General features: G+C 34.3%; 1 protein-coding gene across 13 annotated transcripts in view; it reads left to right on the forward strand.

Annotated features, from left to right (window-relative positions):
* NRXN1 (neurexin 1) overlaps positions 1-22,182 on the forward strand; it is a gene marked incomplete at its 3' end in the record, with an annotated part of 1,087,855 nt that overhangs the window by 923,892 nt on the left and 141,781 nt on the right. For all 13 annotated transcript variants that reach the window (XM_081265427.1, XM_081265433.1, XM_081265434.1 and 10 more), the window contains one exon: positions 716-887. In XM_081265427.1, coding sequence (XP_081121553.1) covers positions 716-887 — 172 coding nt within the window. The remainder of the gene's footprint in view (positions 1-715; positions 888-22,182) is intronic.

The raw sequence follows: 22,182 nt of genomic DNA on the forward strand, positions 1-22,182 counted from the left end.
CTTAACACAGAGAGCAAGTTAACTTTGGATAACTGTATCATAGCTTCATCTCAGCTTAGATATCATTGAAAAATGAGAAAACAGAATTTTGGTACTTCCACATCTCTGTTAAGTCATACGACCTTGTGGGAGTCAATGTGATAATTTCATCTGTAAACTAAAAAAATTGAGTCCGTTTGAGGCTGTGAGCCTTGGTTTTGTGAATAATGACTAAAAAGTTCACTCATTAAAGGCCTGTCTTTGTGCCCCTACCCTTTAGAATGATTTTGTACATTGTGAGCATTTGTCATTTGACTCTAAACAGATTTCATTGCTGCAATGCCACTAGTTACTAAAACGGAGGGTTTCCAGTCTCACTTTTCTTGTGAAATGAGGAGTGTGGATTAAAGGAGTTCTATTAAAGGACAAGAAAGGAGGTGGCTTCATGCAACAGGTGTATATTTCTCTCTGGCAACCTCTGGGAAAAAGGCAGCTCAATTCCCTTGAAAGTGTGTCTTTGGGAATATCAATTATCCCTGAAAGAGATGTCTCACATTTACCAAAATGTCAAGATCTTTCTTATATTATGAGGTGTTTTTCAGATGTAAAATCAGAGGAAAGCAGCTGTTGTCCAAAGAATATCTTTGAACAATCCCTTGTATGTAATTCTTCTTAAATGCCGATTAATCAGTTCAACTGAATACACCTCTTTGTTTCCTTTCTTCTTCCCTTCCAGCACCAAGGAAAAATTGGAGTTAAGTTTAATGTCGGGACAGATGACATCGCTATTGAAGAGTCCAATGCAATCATTAATGATGGGAAGTACCATGTGGTCCGTTTCACGAGGAGTGGTGGCAATGCCACGTTACAGGTGGACAGCTGGCCAGTGATCGAGCGCTACCCAGCAGGTAAGCAAGTGAATATGTATCTGGGGAAGATTTTATGGAGGAAAAAAAAAAAAACTGGAAAACAAAGCACTGTTTTGCGTCCGTTCACCAAATTGTGGTTTTCAGAAAAACCATCAAGTATTTATTGGACTTTAGAATCGTGAATGTAATGCTGTCCTAAACTGTTCTTGTTACATTGAACAAATGACATTTTATAGGCGAACTTGAAGGCACACGTTAGCATTTGCAAAATTCAGGACATTAGTGAAAACCAGAAAAATGCACACATAAAAATACACAACATGTCAAAGCTCTTTTTACTGGATCCTTGCATTTGAACAAAGAAAAGGCTTTGTCAAAAGTAACAAAGTTAAAATTTAAAACCAAGGGAGGGAATAGGATAACATTTGCTTTCTGAGCGAAAGTGAAGCTGGACTGCTGCTTTGATGGTGGTGCACAGCAGAAACCCGGGAGAGGTGTGAGGAGAGCAGGGCGTGAGCAGAGGAGGAAGGGGCAGCAGACATCACAGCTAGAAAAGCAAAAGGAGCCTTTCAGCTTCCTGGAACCGTGAAGTTTCAGGAGAATTCTGTGATGCTCATATCACTCATTTTAGGTGTGTAAACTGAATCTCAAGGCATTATTAATAAAATAAAAATTAACTTGTTCATGCCAAAGAGTTTTGTCAGTACTGTTATTACACAAAGGTGGTAGGTTAGAAATCTAATAAACCAGTGCTACTTGCAGTTGTGTATGTTCTCAATTAAAAAGACAGATATGTTATTTTCAAGTAAAATACAAATTTAAAGTGCCAAGGTATTTGCTCTCATTATATTTTGGTACAAAATTGCTTCCTCAAAGAATCAGTCTCATTTGTCTCTATTCCCCTTTTAGACAGGCTAATTTTTGTTGTTGCTGCTGCACAGCATACAATTTATAACCCAGTATAAAGTACAAAGTGAAAATTCATTCTTCACAATACAAATGATACCCAAAATATACATATAACTAACTCCTCTATTAGAATTATTTGTTTCAATGGAAGAAATACTTTGATGAAATACAGATTTGTTCATAAATATCAATTTTCCCTAGGATTGACTCACAATTATGGAATGAAATGTCCCTTCTGCTTTTTCCAGACCTTTCCTAATTTGTATAATTCTACATCTTCAAGTTCCATTTCCAACCTATTCTATATGATGAGTGCTTTGCAAATATTTGCTGAATTAGATGTAATTAAAACCTGCTCCGTGACAATATTCCAAAGCAAGCAAATTAATAATATGTGCGGTGCCTTTTATAATACTAGTGAATAGTAGGCAATCAAAATGTTTGCCAAATTGGTATCCTAGGGAATTATCACAATTTTACACTACAAGTATGTGAATAGTCCTTCTGTTACCATCTACAATAAGATGAAGGAATGGAACATCTGAAAGCAAAGTAATTTAAATATGTGTTCAATGCTTCAGAGCCCCTGTTATTCATCTCCACTGCATTCACTGAAGACCAACTATAAATGTACTTGACAAACAAATAAACTTCAACTGCACTGGAATTATAGAAAAGGAAGTTGGTAATCTTCCTAAGGTAGGGAATAACCAATTCCTATGTTCTGATAGGAAGTCATTGTCCTGGATGCCAGGAAAACATAAAGCAGGGTAAGGTCTAGGCTCTGCCATGGGATGTGATCATCTCTAAAGGTTGACCTGAGCATGTACAATGGTAATTCCCATTACTCTTATGCTGTGGCTGTTTCCTCTTGAGGGATAGCTTTGTTTCAATAATTAGTTGTTTTAAATTATCTTTATTTAGTAACATTTTGCTCTTATCAGCACTTCCCATGTTGTTATCTTGAAGAACTCCTTTCTGATTGTTATTAATGCTTACCTACAAAGGAAAGGAAGAAGTCATGTTCAAATTAAATTGGGAAATTATGGGTTAAAGTAAGGTAAAAATTTCCATTCTTGGATCTTATTCTGTTAACATGCGGAGTTCATCTCTAAAAGACAAAAATAGCATGTCCTTTTGCAAGCATGGGTCCTCCAAATCTAGTTTTCTAATTCATCAATGTATTTTGGTAGAAACTTCATTTTTTTAAAAAAAATCTCTATAACTCACAATTTTACCATATTGTATGTGATTAAGAAGCTTGTAATTGTATGTACCAGATACCATGATCTGAGCATAGTTGCCAAAAGATATATTCCCTATCTTCATGTGTCAGGCTAATGTCCACGTTGAATACTGGTACCTGTATTGGGGCAGTGTTCATTAATTCTTTGAAGAAATATTTATATTTTTAGATTAATATTTGTTTAATACATACAATTTCTCATTTGCCAATTAAATAGAATAAGAAACACAACATGAAATTTATTTAAATATTAGAAGCTGGAGGTACCATAATAATTAAGGAGCAAAACTTTAGAAACAGTTATTTTAGATCCAATGTTTTATATTTAGTCCAAGATCTAAGTGTTCTTCCCCCATGTAGTACTTGAAGTAATATTAATCAATCCAGAGGGAGCCAAGCTGCAGTTATTCTGAAGGTTGCAAGCAAAAAAAACAAACTTGGCATCTGCCCACAAGAGAATTAGAACATGTGTGAGAAATTTCTTTACACAGAAATTAATGATCAATATGTAAAGAACTCAGCGGAGCCACTGTTGTTGTCACCAAGTTTATCATTATTATTATTATCATCAATCATCTGCTTTGTATTCATTACAGCATGGTGTTGTAGTAGGAAATAAACAATAAAAATTCCAAATATTATTTCTTTTGGAGCTTAATCTATCTGCAATAATGCCATAAAGGCTGAATACACTTGGATTTTTTTTTTGTTGTTGTTGTTACTGGGAATTAAACTCAGGTCTGCTTTACCACTGAGCTCCATCCTCAGCACTTTTTAATTTTTTTTTTGTTTGTTTCGAGATAGGCTCTCATTAAGTTGCTGAGGGCTTTGCTAAGTTGTTGAGGCTGGCCAAACTTACAGTCCTCCTGCTTTAGCCTTCTTCATCACTGGGATTATAGGCATAGACCACTACGCCCAAGTTCTGAATAAAAATTTAAAGTGTTACTAGATTAAAGTTTTTGGAACGAAGTGCTTCTAAATACGAGTTTAATAGCAAGATGTAATATATATCTTTTGTATTAGTTTGTGGTATGGCTATTTTTATTTAAAAAATTTTTGAGTTATTATTCATTAGAAAAGTAACTGGACTAATGCTTTTACCACCAAGTCCTATAATCAAAGAAGCAGGAACCAACAGACTATATTTGGTTCCTTTTAAAGTGCCTGCACTGCAAAATATAGGTAATAAGGTTGAAATTAGTAATTAAGTACAGCACTTAACCTTCCATTATAGGGCTTTGTGGTAAGTGCTTTTCTATGAAACAATTCATCTGGTAGTGACACTATACCTTTAATGAAAAGCACCTAAAGCATTGACCAGTAGTATTACCCTATAATTGTCTGGAAGGCTTTCATAAAGAAACTAATTAGTAGAGGTAGATTTTATGCTCTTTTAGAGAATATGAAATATTCCTATAACCTAATAGTTCACATTTTAGAATAAATATTGAACTTTCTGAATAGCATACCCAGTTTCCATTATTTTCTGTACATGGAACAAAGTACAGAAATAATATTTTGCAAACCATTTAAAGTTGGGAAAGCCACTTCTTGGCATATGTCAATTAAAGCTCTAGAATACAATGCATCATTAATCTCTGATTTGTCCTTAATTACAGTCATGTAGCAAAATTTTCTTTCTCAACAAAAATAGACCTCCTCTTCTCATTACATTTATTCCACAAAGCCTAATATTATCTTGCTTCTTCTGACTTGAGATTACTCCAAATAAATCATACTCACCTTTGAAAATAAAACTGAAGTCACCTGCCTACTACGATGTTCCAAAGATGTCCTTTCTATCTAAGTAAGATTGAATATTCAATTTATTCCTAAGTTAAAACATCAAACTAGCAAGAATTTGCTGGATCCATACTAGGCAAAAGCAACATACTAGTCTTACAGTCTTGTCAGAGAGAGAATTTTTAAGTGTTTAATATTAAAAATAGAATTTATGGGAAAATAATTTGGCCAAAAATAAGCTATGGAAAAAAAAAGTCAACAACAAGAGATTTCAAAGAAGGAAGACATCTTGAAGTAAGTGGTGTAGTAAGACTGCGGAAAAAAAAAATAGTGGACTTTACTTGAGTCTTTTGAAGAGTGCATTCATTTAGGTGGGGTTAGCAGAAAAAAGAGAAAATATGTAGGGAATTATGAAATAGTCTATATGTCAAAAGAAAAAGGACCCAGGGAGTATAGAAAAAAATAAAGAAGAATGCAGAATACATTATAAGACCTGGTGAACAACTAAATAAACAAAGACATTCCCTCTGTTTAGTTTCTCTTTTTCCTTCTCTCTTTCCTTTTCTCTCTCCCCCTTAATCTCTTTCTCGTCTCTCCCTGCTCTCTCACTATTAATTATTCAGTTCTTCACTTTGTCACCAGAAGGCACTAGACACTAATGAACTTGAAACCTGCGATAGGAACAGATAGAGAAACCAAAGGCATGGTTCTTGATTGCTAAAAGATTTGTCTGGTTGGGAGACAAGAAGGATTAAGAACACCTACCAAACTCAAGTGAACTGTGTTAACTGTGAAAATTTCCAGTTCAGTGTTTATTGCTATTAGAGATTAAAGAAAGAAGCCAATGGTATCTGAAGTGGTGTGACAAAGTAGATCAGTTAGGGATGAGAGGATTTGGAGAAAGGAATAGCTCCCAGGGAAGATTTCATAGAGATACTCTAAGTATTTTGTGCATGATCATGCAATTTGGCTGAAGGTTTTGTGAGCATTGGCTCTAAATCTTATCTATTTCATCAGTGAAAACTAGTACAATATTTCAGAGACCAAGAAAGCCATATGGATTATTGCCCTTTTAATTCTACACATTTAGCATAGATTTATTATTTTTAATTGAATTCATGAACAATTTTTCAATTATCCCTACAAGTCATTCTATTATTTAGAGTTTTCTATTTTGGTATCGAGGTGTTAATTAATTTCATTAGGACTTTAAATTTATATTTAACCTAATTTTACTACTATGATGTATTTAAGAATATATACTTCATTTACAATCATAGCATTTGAAAGAAGGAGGAACTTAAAATTCCTTCTATTCCAGTTCCTTCATTTTTTAAATGACAAAAGGGAACCTTGAAGAGGCCACCAGATTTCTTCAATATTACAATTGCTAATTAGTGGCTAAGTCAAAACTACACTTGATCTTGTCCATATGCTGTGAGCTTTCCCTTGTACTGTCTGGGACACAGAATCCAAAGTGAAGAGAGATCATTAGATGAATCCTTCAGTGTAGCAGAATGTGTTGGTCATAACTAAAAGCCATGACTTACATGATTGGTCACAGGTGCATGTTACTCCATGTCACAGCTTGTATTTTCTGTTGACCCACACATATACTTTCAAAACGCTTATGACTATTAAACAGTAACACATGAAATAAAATCTTTTCTTGCAAAAACCATAGTTGTTTTGTAGTCACTAAATTCTAGAGTCAATAATACTAATTAGTAGGCACTGATTGTTTTTTAACTTCACTTGAGAAACTTAATTAGCAAACAAGTAAATCATTATAGAGTATTAGAATCCTTAAGGATCATTCAGGAGAAAAAGTCTATCCTAGAAGACTTGCTCCATGCACCGGCCAAATATATACATAGAACAAATGTTTGACAGGGTTTTATTTCCTTCCTTAAGTGAGATAGTGAAAATAAAAATCTCTTGTGTAAACTAATAAACTATTCAGGAGACTTAAGTCATTCTTTAAATTAATTACCAATTTTAAGTGAAGTCCTGTGAAAGAATAACAATAAGGGCTTGGCATAAAGTAGATACTTAAATGGTCTTGAATAATTCTAGGTTCCTTATTAAATGTTAGTGCCCAAACACTGTCTTTTTGCTGGTGCAACTATACTTACATGCATGATGAATATTTGTTTCAATGCATAAATATATGGCTTCAATTTTATATAGTTAAATGTTTACTAATCTAAATTTCTCAATCAATCTTATATACTCTGAGAAATCTTAGAACAAGTGCCTAAAACTCTGACTTTTCCTGAGTTATCTTTTTTTCATTGTGCTGAATTTTGCTGGTACTTTGTGGGTTATTCTTAGTGATGAAGCATAATGAACTTTTTATTAAGTAATATATTCATACATCTATCTGAAATTCTCAGCCAACCTTCGAAGAAATTATGTCCAAGGAAATGGAGGGAAATGATATATTCTTAGGCTTCTCACTTGTTCTTACATTATCAGTGACCTGGATATTTTTTTAATATTAGAACTTTTCAAGTTGCTATAAGGCACATTAGGGTTTTTTGTTTTGTTTTTGTGTTTGATATTCTGACAAAGGAAAAACAAAGTTCCCCTTTGAAGGTTTGGTGGATTTTATACTCATTTAGACTTTTAGAATGTCCAACATACACAATGCACATACTAATCTTTTTCTAAAAGATTATTCTTCATGGTAAAACGGAAGTAAAGAATTTCATATGAACATAGCTGACCATTTTTAAAGTCTTACTGTTTGTTATAAATTGTCTTTTTTGTTTTCTGTGCTATGGATTTATGGGACTACTTTTCATTTTCTGTTGTAGGAAACTGGTCAGTGAGATCTATCTCTGACTTCCATAAACTTGTCTTGCACCAGAAGCTCAAATATCTGTCTCCAATTTGTATTCTACCCTCTAGGAATTAGGTCAGATTCTCACAGGGCCAAATTAGTCACTGTCTAATTCAGAAAACTCAATTCAAGCTTAGTAGACACTTTTTTTCATGATGAACAGAACCCTGGAAAGCAAATGTATTATTAAATGTTTATTGCTGACAGAACTGAAATAATCTGAAAAATTAATTTCTAAGGATATGATGGATATCTGCTATTTGAATACCAATGTGAATGATGCAGAAGCACAAAAGTCAAAGAGGTGGGTGTTTCGTACACCACCAGATACCCAAAGCCCAATAAAATAGGATTTGGAACCACAGCTTCTCTGTGTACTTGAAGCCAAACTTAAGTCCATTAAAATATTAATTAAGTATATTTTGGGACAATTAATGAATAAGAATTTATTTGCTTTTGTAGTTTTCAATGATCCTTTCTTACTTTGACAAATTCTCAGACTTTGTTACTTAGAAACCAACCAATCCAATCAATATTTATTGATTATTTGAGGAATTTTGCCAAGTGGATTATATCTTATGTTACAATATAAAAATAACAGCATCATTAGTTCATGTATCATTAGTTCCACACAATTTCCCTCTGTATTTTCAAGTTCCTCGTTATTATTTCCAATGTACGCTGTATTGATCAATTTAAATTATTTTCATAATAAACATATATGCTGATTTCATTCCTGAAAACCATACATGTTAAGCATGAGAATAGATTATCCTGATTTTAAATAAGAAAAGCTTACTTTGCATACAACCACAGAAATGAAAAATTGTGCTTTATATGTGTAATGTGAATTGTATGCATTCTGCTGTCATATATAACAAATTAGAATAAAAAAAAGAAAAGACAAATAAACTACATCTTAGTAATTACTCCCTGTGGGATAAATAAAAATAAAATATATACTCCTTGGATATAAAAATAAATAGGAATTTACATCAATTTAAAAAAAACTCTCTCAAGACTGAATAAATAAATATATTGAGGAAAAAAAGAAGAAGAAGAAGAAGAAGAAGAAGAAGGAGGAGGAGGAGGAGGAGGAGGAGGAGGAGGAGGAGGAGGAGGAGGAGGAGGAGGAAGGAGGAGGAGGAGGAGGAGGAGGAGGAGGAGGAAGGAGGAGGAGGAGGAGGAGGAGGAAAGAAGAAAGAAGAAAGAAGAAAGAAGAAAGAAGAAAGAAGAAAGAAGAAAGAAGAAAGAAGAAAGAAGAAGAAGAAGAAGAAGAAGAAGAAGAAGAAGAAGAAGAAAAGCTTGAAGATAATGATAGATTGGGTTGAAGGACGTTTTTGCAAAGACATGGAAAATGAGATTAATGAATCTACTTCCTGGTTACAAACAGTATCATGTCAAATATAAAAAAAGTTGTCACTACAAGCAAAAAATTTATTTTTTAGGAAGTGAGATGGAAAAAGCTTTTAAAAACAGCTAAAGATCAAATGCCAGAGATATACACTTTTAACATTATTAGGCTTTCAGCGAACTTCAAATAGCTTTTCAAGTATCTGGTTGATTTTAATATGGTTTCTGGATTTGTAACAATGCTCTTAATAACTCAATTATTTTCCAAAAGTATCTTTCTTGTATTTTGTAGTTTATAATTACCTGAGTTAATGGAAGATAAGTCATGGTCCCATCTCAGTGACCAGCCTTCTTTTTAATACTTTCTCAAACACTCTGACCCCATATTTTTTTTCTAAGACCTTTTTCTTAAATTGACCAGGAATATTTACATATTTTTATGATGAACACAGATAATAGCTAGTATTTTTCTGTATGGTGAAGCCACTTACAAATTCTACTATGTGATTTTCCCCTCTCAGTTTTTAATGTCATCATCTGAATGCTGATCCTGAGTCCAGCCCATGTTTTTCATGTCTTTTCCCTTTTGCCAATCATCTACCTACTTATTTTATAAGATCAGATATAAGCTGGTATTAAATGTCATTTTACTTCTAGTAAACAATGACAGTATAGTCAAGAGAGAGCAGAGTATCAAAAAAGTGAAAATTTCCTATCTGGTGTCAAGCACCTCTCTAGAATACAAGTTAGATAGGTAGCTATCTTCAGGTCTCAACATCCTCTAGATCATTTTTTCTTAAACTCGCTTTGAATTTTGCCTCTCTAAGAGTCTAATAAAGTAGAATGTCCTTTCTTTAAAAAAAAATACACATACTTGCATGTACACACTAAATTATGTATGTGAGTTCTGATCCTTACACAGGGATCAGAACCTCTGTTTTAGGTGATCTTAGAGGATGTTAAGATTTTAGAGGGAAAAAAATGAAATATGCTTCCAATGAAATTAACTGTCCTTTATTAATCTTCTAATGTGACTCCCTAACCACTGACTTACCCCTTGGGATGTAGCCTTTACTAGATCAGATAAAATTATATTTCTATATAAATAGAATAAGGTGAACATTTGTACTTAAATTTAGAAAAAAAAATCTCTTCAAATATGGTTCTTAGAATGCCATTATTCTTCTAATAAATGTATTTTGAGTGCTGAATAATTCACCAGTAGAAAGACATGTTGCCTTCATTCCCTTGCTGAGGTGATATGGCCTGAGAAGGCATATTGCTTTTGTGGCACTCTTGATGTCTCAGCAAAACCCCATAATCTCAACTTAATCATGACAAATCCAAATCAAGGGATATTTTACACAATAACTGATCGATACTGTTCACATCTGTCAAATACATGAATAATAAAGAAAGACAAATCCGAAGGCACTAAGGAGACATGACATTTTAATGGACTGTGGGATCTGGATTAGATGTCAAGATAGAAAAGGGACATTAGTTAAAACCTGGTAAAACCTAATAAAGTCTGTAATTTAGTTAATAGCTGATTACCTGTATTAATTTCTTTAAGAATTTTCAAATAGTATTTAAGTTACTAACACCTGAGGAGGGAGATGGATGAAAGGTATATGGAACTCTCATTACCCATCCTGTACTGTATTTTTTCCATAATTTATTTTTTTAAATGAAGAGTTTAAGAATGATTTCCACCTAAAAATACCTCTTGCTCAAATATTTATATATTGTACCACTATTCCAGAAAAAATAACTTTAATAGTAAAACTTCACATCTTTGTGGAACTGTTAAGTCACATGCAGTTATTGAGAAAAAATTATATATTCAGATGTCCATATCACTATTAGAAAAGTACATTTATTTCTAGGGAATATGAACTTAATTTTGTAACAATTCAAAGGTGTAACGTAATCTAATATTATAGTGGGTTCTTAATTAAGACAGAATGACATAATAAATGTGAAAACCTTTTGAAGTGCAAAGCTTTTAAGTGGGTCATATATTAAAATTTAAATTAGGATGATGAATATTTTGTGTCAGATTTAGCCTCATGGGTAGAATAGTTCTCAAAGACAGACTTTCATCTTAAACATTTTAAAGTCTGTTTTGTTTTTAGTCTTATAATTTTGACTGCATTGAAAAACAGCTGAGCTTCCCCAGACCCAGAAATCTGAGACTGACTCTGCTCCTGTTAAGTTTTATTGAAGTAATTTGTCATCTTGAGCATGTTGTCTATACTGGTGGCCTGAATATTTAAAATGTCCATTGAGAATCCCAAAGAGAACATATGTAACATAACTCTGTCTGGATATTACCATATGCATTTCCAATGAAGTATTTTAGCTGGATTTATGAGATATAAAACTAAACAGAATGGGGGAACATTTAGCTTCATTTTTCTAGATAGAGTCAACTAATTGATAACGTGCCATAATAATTTTCCAGGGTCACCTTTGCTGGAGCATTTTAAAAGTCCAAGTAGAGTCTTTTGTCCCCTCATTTATTATTTTTATTGCTCAGGTTGGCAGAGGATTTGAATGAGAGAGCATTTTTATGGTTAGAGGAGAAACAAACAAAAAGAAGATTTTTTTTTATATTCATAGGTTTGTTTTGCCAAATAGAAGGGCAGAATGGTCACAATTATGGTAGGATAATTAGATGAGGCCTGTGCTTTATGGAAATGGAGTTCAAACAGAAGGCTAAGTCCATCCAATTGACTCAATAAAAGAAACTGGTGTTACATTGGCATTGGGTGAAGAGGTAACAGCTTATACCAAAGCACAGATGTCCACAGAACCCTTTGAATCCTTACCTGTTGTAGGATCTAGTATTAGCTACAGAGTTAGTCATGCATTCTATGGTAAGCACTCTATAATGGGCACTGTGCTGCTAATTTGATATACCTTATTGCATTAATACTCAAAAAATCAATATAAGGCAACAAATAGTATTTCCTTTTGATAAATGAGTGAACAGAGAGATTAAGAAACTTGACAGTTTCAAGTATCCCATGTTTGCACCCAAGTATTATTCAATGCTACCTATGCTATTTATTCTTATTACTTTAAGAAAAATCAAAGACTTTATTCCTGGTCCTCACCAGATAGATGGTTCCCAGACCTTTGTTGTGCTATCACTTTTTAATACTTCTCTTCAGATCTCTGAAGGCCATTCTGGGATCCTGTGGGTTTATAACATGTTCACAGTGATTTTATACCTTTTACTGGTTATTCTTTGTCTAGATGCCAAAGATAGTTCCTAGTCCAACTTATATAGCCCTCCTAAACAATGAAATTGCTGTAAGAAATAGAGACTATACACCAAATGACCAAACTTCAAGCATAGGCTGCAGACCTAATACATAATTAAAGGTGGGATAGTATGAAGGTTAAGAGTGAAGGCTTGGAAGTCAGAATACCTGGGTTCCAGTCCTAGTTCAAACTCTGATTAGATGTGTTAACCTCTGGCCATATTATTTAACCTCTCTCTAGTTTCTCAATCTGTAAAATGATATACTGATAGTACTTACCTCACTGGGTATTTTGGTGTGGGGGTTCTATTTATTTTATTTTGTTTTGTTTTCTCACTGGGTGTTTTGAAATTTGAACTATTAGTTTCAAAACATTTAGTCATTGGCAAAATCGTGTGAAGTACTTAGATTGAGTACAAATTATTATTGAACAAAATAGTTCAGTCTGCAATCTTACAATCACAGTAGCATTGATCTCTCTATATTAATGTGTGTAGTTAGCCCATTTATTAGCATTTTGCTTTCTACGGTTTCAGTTACCACTTAACTGTGGTACAAAAATATTGAATGAAAAATTTCAGAAATGAGTATTAAGTGTTAAATTTTGCACCAGTCTCAGCATGTGATAAAATCTCTCATCTCCTGCTTTATCTTACCCTGAACATGAATCATCCTTTTACACAGCATATCCACTACCTTTCCATCATTCACTTAGCATCTGTTATCAGATGGACTGCTTGTATTTAAGTGACCCTTATTCTTCTTAAAAATGCCACCCAAGTGCAAGAGAAGTGATGCTGGCAATATTATTTTATCATATTGTTAAAATTCTGCTATTTCATTAATTGTTCTATTTCATTAGTTGTTAGTCTCGTACTGAGTCTAATTTTTAAATTAAATTTTATCATGGCTATAGAAAAAGCATTGCATATGGAGAGCTTGGTACTATCCATAGTTGTAGGCATCCTCTTGGAGTTTTTCATATCATCTGAGGATAAAGCAGGGAAACACTAGAAATAATTTTACCTTGTCTTTGCTCTCAGATTTGAGTTCATGTACAGGAAGATAAATGTGCCCAAAGATGTTAGATTGTTTTCCTTATCCTTAGCAGAGAAGTAATTGCTGTGCCTCTTCTATCCCAAAACCTGCCCCAAACCAGAACCCTACAGAAATGTCACCAGGAAGAACATGGTTCAAGTCAAAAGAGTGGAACAGAAATTATGTTCTGTGAAAATTTAAAGAAAGGAATGGTGTATGTCTATCAAGTCTGACTTCATAGAAGAATAAAGTATGGGCTGAACGTTAGGCTAGCTGGTGAACAGTCAACTCTGAAATGTCACACAGCTTGTGCTCTATGAATCTCCCATCAGAGGGGACAGGAGGTGCTGAAATCCTGACTGTGTTTGGGTTGTCTATTGCCTTCACACTCATACAGGTATTGTGCCCTGAAGAAAGAGCTGTGAGTTCCTTTTAACCAAGCACCTTGGGCTTGCCAAGCCTGTAGCCTTGGCTATAGCCATCTAGAGCAACTTAGCAAGACCATGTTTAAAACTAGAATATGAAAAGGGCTGGGGATGTGTCTCAGTGGGTAAGTACCCCAGGGTTCCGTCTCCATTAGCAAAAAAAGAAAATGGATAAAATTCTTTAACGTGCTAACAGTAGACATATAAAATAACTATAATAGACATTAAGATACTCTTAATTCTTTAGTGAACCTGTGTTAATATCTACTTTATATTTGTCCTTGTGTTGTGCTGGACCTGGTGAGGAATATAAGGAATCACAAAAAACACTGTTTTCTACCTATAATAGTCAGGTAAAACTTGGGACGAAGAATAAATGGGTTAGAGCGGTATGTTATGGGGAATACCAGATTTCCTAACATAAAATATACATTTGTGCGCTCTCTCTCTCTCTCAATATATATGAGCTAAAATGTATAGTGCTTAAATCAAGCAAAGTCCAAGTCTGAACTAGAAAGAAAAGATAGATATACATTGATGCATATGCTCATTTAAGTTAGGAAGGAGGATTAACCCAAGAACAGAGGTCATTGTGGATTACAAAATAGTACCCAAATGGTCTTGCTCTCTGTGAAAAGATATTTCTGACAACTTTGTCATAATTCTAATAATTAAAGTTGTGGGTCCCTCAGGAATGTCTATGCTAAATGTCTATGCTAAATCAGAGAGTATCAGGATGGTCCTCGAGTTATGGACATCATATAGTTTTCCAGTTTAAGTCCCTGGATTCTCAGGAAAATCTGAGTCCTTTCTGAGTCTCTGATGACAAGGTGAAATTAACTGTGTCTACATAGGTAACACCATCCTCTACTCTTGTGGTCCTTCTTCTATTTATTTACATGTCCATTGTTTTCATTGGTGTATTAAGAGCAGGATTCATTGTGATATGTTCATATATGCATAGAGGATAATATGATTATACTTCTCCCAAGCCATCTTACCTCTTGAATTCCCAGTTTGCATTATTAAGACCATGATTCTCCTGATAATCTCCTGATAAACTCAATGTGTCAAAATATTTCTTGTATTTCATCAAAGCAGTCATTGATTCCAATAGTAGACTTTAGTTTCCACTAAAGGATCCTTTAGTTTCTTTAAGGGTTCCCTATTTTCAATCATTTTCTATCTGTTCTGCCACTATTGTGATGATTTAAGGTTTTTTTATTTTTCAAGTTAGACATCCTTTCCTGTTTTCAGCTACTAACCATCTGTATTGTTTTCTAGTCTCTATTATTTCATTCTCTCTGGTAACAGCCAAGACATGCACATTCTTCTCATTGCTTTCACCATGTCTTCTCCTGTCCTCAATGCTTCAGTGACTTCCTAGGGTGAACTTCAGAAGGAACAGAATTTGTATGGATAAAGAGATGTAGTGTAGTGTTCAGCATTCTTCTCTGAGGTCTAATGTTTTACATACTGGAATAAAATTTTTTCAGATTTTAATTGTTTTGTTTCAACACATACACTTTTTGGAAAGTAATTTTCCTGATTTATATATATATTTTTTGGAATATTGTGTTGTCTGTTTCTTGCCTTTACAATAGGAAACCTCGGATTAGACATGTTTGTTTATTTTTTTTTTTACTGTATTTGTCATTTTAGTTTAATACTTTGAACTTTACTATTGTTGGTATTGAATATACCTAAAAGCTATTAACTTGATAAATGAAATATAATAATGAAATGAAATTAGAATATTTCAGTGTTTAGTCAAAACAAAACAAGAAAGTCCATTGTATTAATATGTGATGGTGTTCTTTCTATACGTTTTACATTCACTTTAAGAAAGGAAATAACATGAAAAAGAAGATTTTGTGAGATAATGTACTTCAGCTGTTAATGAGCTTATGGTTCCTTTCAGATTCTCTTCTAATTCTGTAGCACTCAAGAGACCAATCTGTCAGGGTAATCAATCATCCCACATTAGATGCGGACTGGATCAGATTATAGCTTAAATCCTTTTCATTTCTAAGGGCCTGGGATTCTATGTAATCTATAAACATAATAATAACCACTGTATAATTAACAAGATGTGCCAGAAACTATCCCTGGGTGCTTTACACTCCCTATATCTTATTCTTTTAAATAACCTTATAAATTATCCCCACACTACAGATACAATATTACTCAGAAACATTCAGTAACATGTCTACAAGTTGATTACTGAATTCAAATCAGGGATTTTCTTCCTTCTAGAAGATCAAATAAAATTGACTCTGTCCTTCCGTAAATCTCAATAATTTTATATTTCAAATATTTAATAAAATAAGGGTTCAGAAATTTTAAACTGGAGATTCTCCCTCCTAGAATTATTAAAATGAAAATTTTCATTTTTGGTGAGAAATGCATCTACTGATGATACATGCACGATAAATTTCCCCCAAATTATTTGGGCAATATAACATGCTTAAAAAGCTACTTATTCTCTATAATATATTGTTCTGATCCCTTACCATAGTCATCAAATAAAATTTCTTTCTTAAAAAATGGCACCTTCATGAGGCTGAAGCAGGACAATAGTGACTTCAAAGCCAGCCTCAGCAACTTAGCTAGGCTGTAAGCAACTCAGAAAGACCCTGTCTCAAAAATAAATATGAAATAAGGGTTAGGGATGTGGCTCAGTGGTTAAGCACTCCTGGGTTCAAATCCTGCTATTAAAAAAAAAAAAGTCACCCTGGAAAATTACTTTGTTTTAAAGGCTTGACAAGTAAAATACGTTATATATAGTTATACATGTCCATTAATGGTGGAGCTGGGATACAACCCACTCCTTCATTTTTTTCCAGGCAACAGGTATTTCTAGCACAATACATTGAGTAAAGAGTAATAAAAGAATAAGAAAAAGGCAAAACACTTATTGCATAAATATTTTTGGCATGACACCATTAAATAAGTTACACCTTCTTTTCCTTCTTGTTTGTCTGTTTTTTCATTGAAACAAACTAATAGTGTATTCATTTATCTCAGAGCTTACATGTGATCTGTTTCCAATTGGAATGCCCAAGAACTTCTGATGGACTATTAGTCTTTTATGACTTTCTTCATCCCTAACCTTCCTATCCAAACTAGAATTGTTGCCGATTTCTACAAATAGTTAACAGAGAGTTACTGTGTCAAGTTTCATGGAGTTGACCCTTATCTAAACCTTACTGTGAAATTACTTCTGTTCTTGTACTGCACAGTGGAGAAAAGCAACCCCCACTATGGTTATCTATCTTTGCCAGCAAAAACCAGGATTTGGAGAGAATGGATTCAGCAAGTCTGGGTAAAAAGGAGCATGAGATATTCCTGATAAAGATTCCAGAGTAGAGATTCAACACAGCAAGGCATGTTAGAACATAGGATAGTGGGAGAGATAAGCACCTGAGGGTGTGCAGTCAAGGCATTTAGCAATCCATTCAAAAATACTTAAGCCATGTGCATGCATCTATGCAGGGGTATAGTGGGAGCAAAAATAGATCCAGTCCCTGCTGTCCTGGTTCTTTCAGTCTATTGGAGCATACATATTATTTTATACACCTCTATGACTAAAGTGCAAGGAGTAAGCTAGAGGGGGCCAGAATGAATGTCTGGAGCTAATTAGGAGGTGATACAGCAGTCCAGGTATTGCTGGGACTGTGACATGTGGAGATGGAAAGACATTGGTATTAAGAGTGAAGGTCAGGTTCTCCCTGAGGGCATAAACTCTAGGAACTTCATAAGAGAAGAGAAGTCAGGAACAGACAAGGCTTGCTCATTCTCTTTTCCCACGCATTTTCCAAAGTAAAATGGAAACCAAAATGTACATTGAAATCTGGCTCTCCAAGTGAAAGTGGTGAAGTTCCTTATAATATCTTAGCAAGTATTAGGAGTCTTAAAATGATCTGAACTCCATAGAACTCAGGTCTTTCATCACCTGCTGGGGCAGTCATAAGTTTACTAGGAATTCACTGTCTCTGGGCATGTTCACTAGAGGCTGTCACCCCTATTACAGTCTCTCTGAGGTGTACCTTGTCTAGTTGGGCTTGGAATCAGCATCATCCCTCAGTGATAGCACCAAAAGAAAACCAGACCAGGTTAGATGTGGATTCAGTTTTGAGTAGAAGATAAACATTCTGACTTAACATTAAAAGTTACTATTTTTTTTACATGACTCTTTTGCAAACCCCTCAAAACTAATTATGATCAATTAGAATCATGTGTGAGGGTATGCATGTAGGTGAGTATTTTTTCTTTTAAATTCCTCAGGCAGTCCCTAAGAATAGAAATAAGTATGAATAAATATAGACTATCCTGTGGAACTTGGAATTTGCTCTTGGAATTTTGGCAATGGGCGTAATAAACCTTTTCTGGTTTCACAATAGTTGTCTAATTGAAGAAAACTTAAGCATAGTTCCGTAAGAGCCTGCCAATTTATTTGATTATGAACATACGTAGGGGTTTGTTTTATGTAGTGCGGTTTTCTTTGTTTTGCACTGAGACTTTGTACATAAATTAGCAAACTTGCACTAAGACAAAAAAATTAATAATACTACACTCATCTGTGCTAAAGAAGCTACAAGAATCCACAAAGTAAATCAATGGTGATAATACATAATTCTTTTTAGTTTAAGAAAGTCATTTAAAGATATGAAGTGTAAGGTAGTTCTTTTTGCAAAGGTTGTTCTATATACACAATGGAACTACACATGCACACACATATATATTTTTCTGAAGTCAATTTCATTATAATTCACCAGCAGTGCAAAAATGCACTTGGGTGGAGTTTATTATATAACTGTGCCAACTATCAAAATTTTGTTGCAGACCATGACGATTTGCAGCACAACCAGAAGGGGAAAAATGCACTTTTATACTAAAACTAATATTGAAACAAGTATGTTATTGGCATTAACACGGTACTTTATTAAAATGCAGATCCAGGAGTACTCATTTCAAGACTATTTTAGCAATTAGCAACAAATTATACTCACATCTTAACATCAAAGATCTGTGAATAAGTTCACAATATATGATCTTGAAATATCTTCAAATCATCTCTGTGTTAGTTTTTGCTAGGGCTTCCTTAACAAATTACCACAGTCTGGTGGCCTAACCAACAGAAATGTATTTTCTCATTGTCTGGATGCCACAAGTCCAAAATCAAGATGTCCTGAGGTTCAGTTTCTTCTGAGACCTGTGTCTTGTCTTAAAGGCAGCTACCTTCTCACTGTGTTCTCATATGGTTTCCCTTGGGGCATCCACATCTCTGGTGTCTCTGTGTATCAGAACTTCCTTTTCTTATAAAAATAACAGATAGGATTAGGGACCACCTTCATGTTTCAGTTTAATTTAATCACCTCCTTTATTTATAAGACCCATCTCCCAATAAAGTCAGATGTAAAATATTGGGTTCACCATATGGGTTTTTCTTGGGGTTACAATTCAGCTCATTAAAAGTCTCCATGTACTTGATGTGTTATTATGTGAAGGACAGCAACAAAGTGTTCATTTTCACTAAAATCAAAACAGCTGGATTTAAAAGACTTTAGAAAGAATCTTATAGGAAGTGTATTAGGTCCAGGATTTCTGCTTCCATTAGTTTATTGCTATCCTTGGATTTGACATAACCCTACCCAGGTGTGCTGGGTTACAAGAAAGAGCCATCCACTTTTGCAAAGGTTGTTCTATATGAGCCACTTACATATTTCTTATGTGAATGAATCAATTCCAATTGTCCTTACTGTTGAAGATTAGCTCAAACTTGTTAGGATGCATATATACTTTTGCTTTTTTGGACAATCTGTTTTTTTTGTTCAGGATTCCACCAAAAGTCACTGATAGTTTAAGTTTAAGAGGAAATCCTGAGGAAAGTAGAGAAATTCACAGTGTTTTTTTTTTTTTTCACAGTTTTGTCCTGTAATGAACCATTTCTCCTCTGTTCCTACTGTATTCTTCAGGATGCCTGAGTCTTAGTTGGTGATGTTCACCCTGGCTGGGAGTTACAATGGGCCACCCACCGATAGGTTTTCACGTCTGCCTTGCCAGACTTGATAGGATAGGAACTCTCTTGAGGAGGTCTTCTGAACCAGATATAGCCCCCAAAGTACATTTCCCATGATCACAGGTATTTGAGAAATTCAAGAAAAGGTTTACATTGATGAATGAGGACAAAGAGTAACCATTAACACCAAGTCTTTAGACTCCCTCTTGATTTTTTTACTCTTATCCATTTAGTGCTAAAAATTTTTAAATGAAAAGGAGATAAACCCTTTCTTTATTCTACATCATAAGATACCTCCTTATCCTCTTAACTATTTAAAAAAAAAAACTAAAATTTTCTATATTCTAACCTTTGCCTGCCTTTCTCCTCTTGAGATAGCTGTCAGAGCCCTGACATGCTTCAGTGGGTGGGTAGAAAGAATCCAGAGAAACGTCTGGGTGATGAGAGGTGTATATATCTGTATAGTGGAAAGAAGAAAGAACACAAGCTTACAACATGAAACAGATCAGAAAAATGTAATGGCTTAATTATAAGGGTCGCACTGATGATGACTGAAAGTCTTCATAAAATTGTCAAAGCACTATAACTATAAAACTATAGTTTTATTTGAAAAGAAGAGGGAAAAAAAGAACATGCCAAGTCAAAGATCTTACTGCCTTTGAAAGATTTTTGCCAAGTTAGACACATTTATGATATTTTGTTTTTAATGCCTCCCAAATTAATTCCCTCATGAAAGCCCACAAACACCACATCTTAATAGGATGGCTTAATGCTTGTCTTTATGTCCACGCTGTCCAAAACCCAAAACCACAGATGATTAGCCTTGAGGTGACTTTAGAAGCCACCTAGTACACCAAACTCATTTCACAGGTGACAAGACTGCCTTGCTGAGATCCCATGGTATCCACTTCTGTTCACAGATTCTGTGTCCCTTACCCACTACAGTGTCATGGAGGGAAGAGTTGAAGGCATTCTATTTGAATTGCATGCCTTGGAAGCACCAATATATTAGATTTCACACTGATGACTAACATATTCTTATCCTGGGAGCAGCTTTTGCCACCCAGAACATAAGGTGGTTCCCTGAATTCCATTTTCCCTTGGGGTAGGTATCCTGGGCCTTTTCTTCTTTGTGATCTCTACCAGTTAGTGACCTCCTTTCATTGGTTCCCATTGGCTCTTTTGAGAGCTTAGCCATCCATAAACTCTGAGAAGGAAGTTGATACTGCTTGCAGGGATGTGTAGTGATTTTGATGAAGCACCTCTGGAGTCAGGGATATCATGTACAATAAGACTAGTTCCCTGGACTTTATTCATCCTAGGAAAAAATATATAGATTTACTTTCCATATTTCTTTATACTTACCTCAGCTCCCTTCCTATGATCAGGTGGGAGACAATTATTTTCTGTAAAATATACATTCTTTGATATGTAACATAAGGCAAGTTATCTATGATAATAAGAGTGACACAACCCAATAACACAGCTAATATGTTCTGAGTGCATATTATGTGCCAGGAACCACGATAGGAGCTTTACATAGATTATGTCAATATAGTTACAAATACCTGTTTACAGATGAGAAAACTGAAGTTCAAAGACATTGTGTTCTAGAGACATTGTGACCCAGCCAGTTAATAGTGAAGCTGAGATTTGAACCCAAGAATTAGAGCTTAGTATCTTGTTCATCAAAGGTTTGCTTTCCACTGTGAATTGGACCTCATGTGAACTTATTTCAAAAAAAATAATTGCTGGCAGAGAAAATGCATCTTTAGTAGGGAAAAGTTATTTTAGGAATTTAAATTCAAATCTGTAGTCTTCAATTTGTTTACAAAAGAAAAAAATAATTATTTTATTTAAAAGATTTTTACATTTTATAAAATTGAAGGGGGCTTGCAATGATCCAACAACTTATCTCAGGCAATCTTTTGCTCTTAACAAAACACTTAATCCTAAGTAATTTGTGTACAGTTGACAAATCCCATCTTTCTGATTGAAAAAAAAAAAAAAAAGAAGAAGAAGAACTTTCTGCATTCCAATTACAAGAAAGATTGAAAGCCATTTGAAAATGAGATTAGAATGCCATACTTACTATACTCGTCTTCCTTCACTGGAGAATAATGAACTTTCTCAGTACCATTTATGTGCCATATCAGACTATGTGAGGTATTCACATATTTTCTCTTCCAAAGTCCAGTCTATTAAAAATAGATTAAGAGTTCAGGTTGGTATGAGTGGGAGAAATTCCAGCTATACCAAATAATTTTAGAATTTTTAGAAATCAAGAGCTAGGAAAAGATGCCTTAGGGAATAGATTTGTAGGTTCTAATTAGGGTGGATAAGCTTAAATGTGATGACATTATGATTTAGAATATGCTCAAGATTCTCATATCTGGGAAAATGGCAGATGCCATTTGTAAGGTAATGTGGGGCTGCTCTTACATTTCATTTTTTAAATTCTCACTATTTGTGATATCTATC

The sequence above is a fragment of the Spermophilus citellus genome (genome assembly GCF_964194105.1).
Source record: "Spermophilus citellus genome assembly, chromosome: 13".
Taxonomy (NCBI): domain Eukaryota; kingdom Metazoa; phylum Chordata; class Mammalia; order Rodentia; family Sciuridae; genus Spermophilus; species Spermophilus citellus.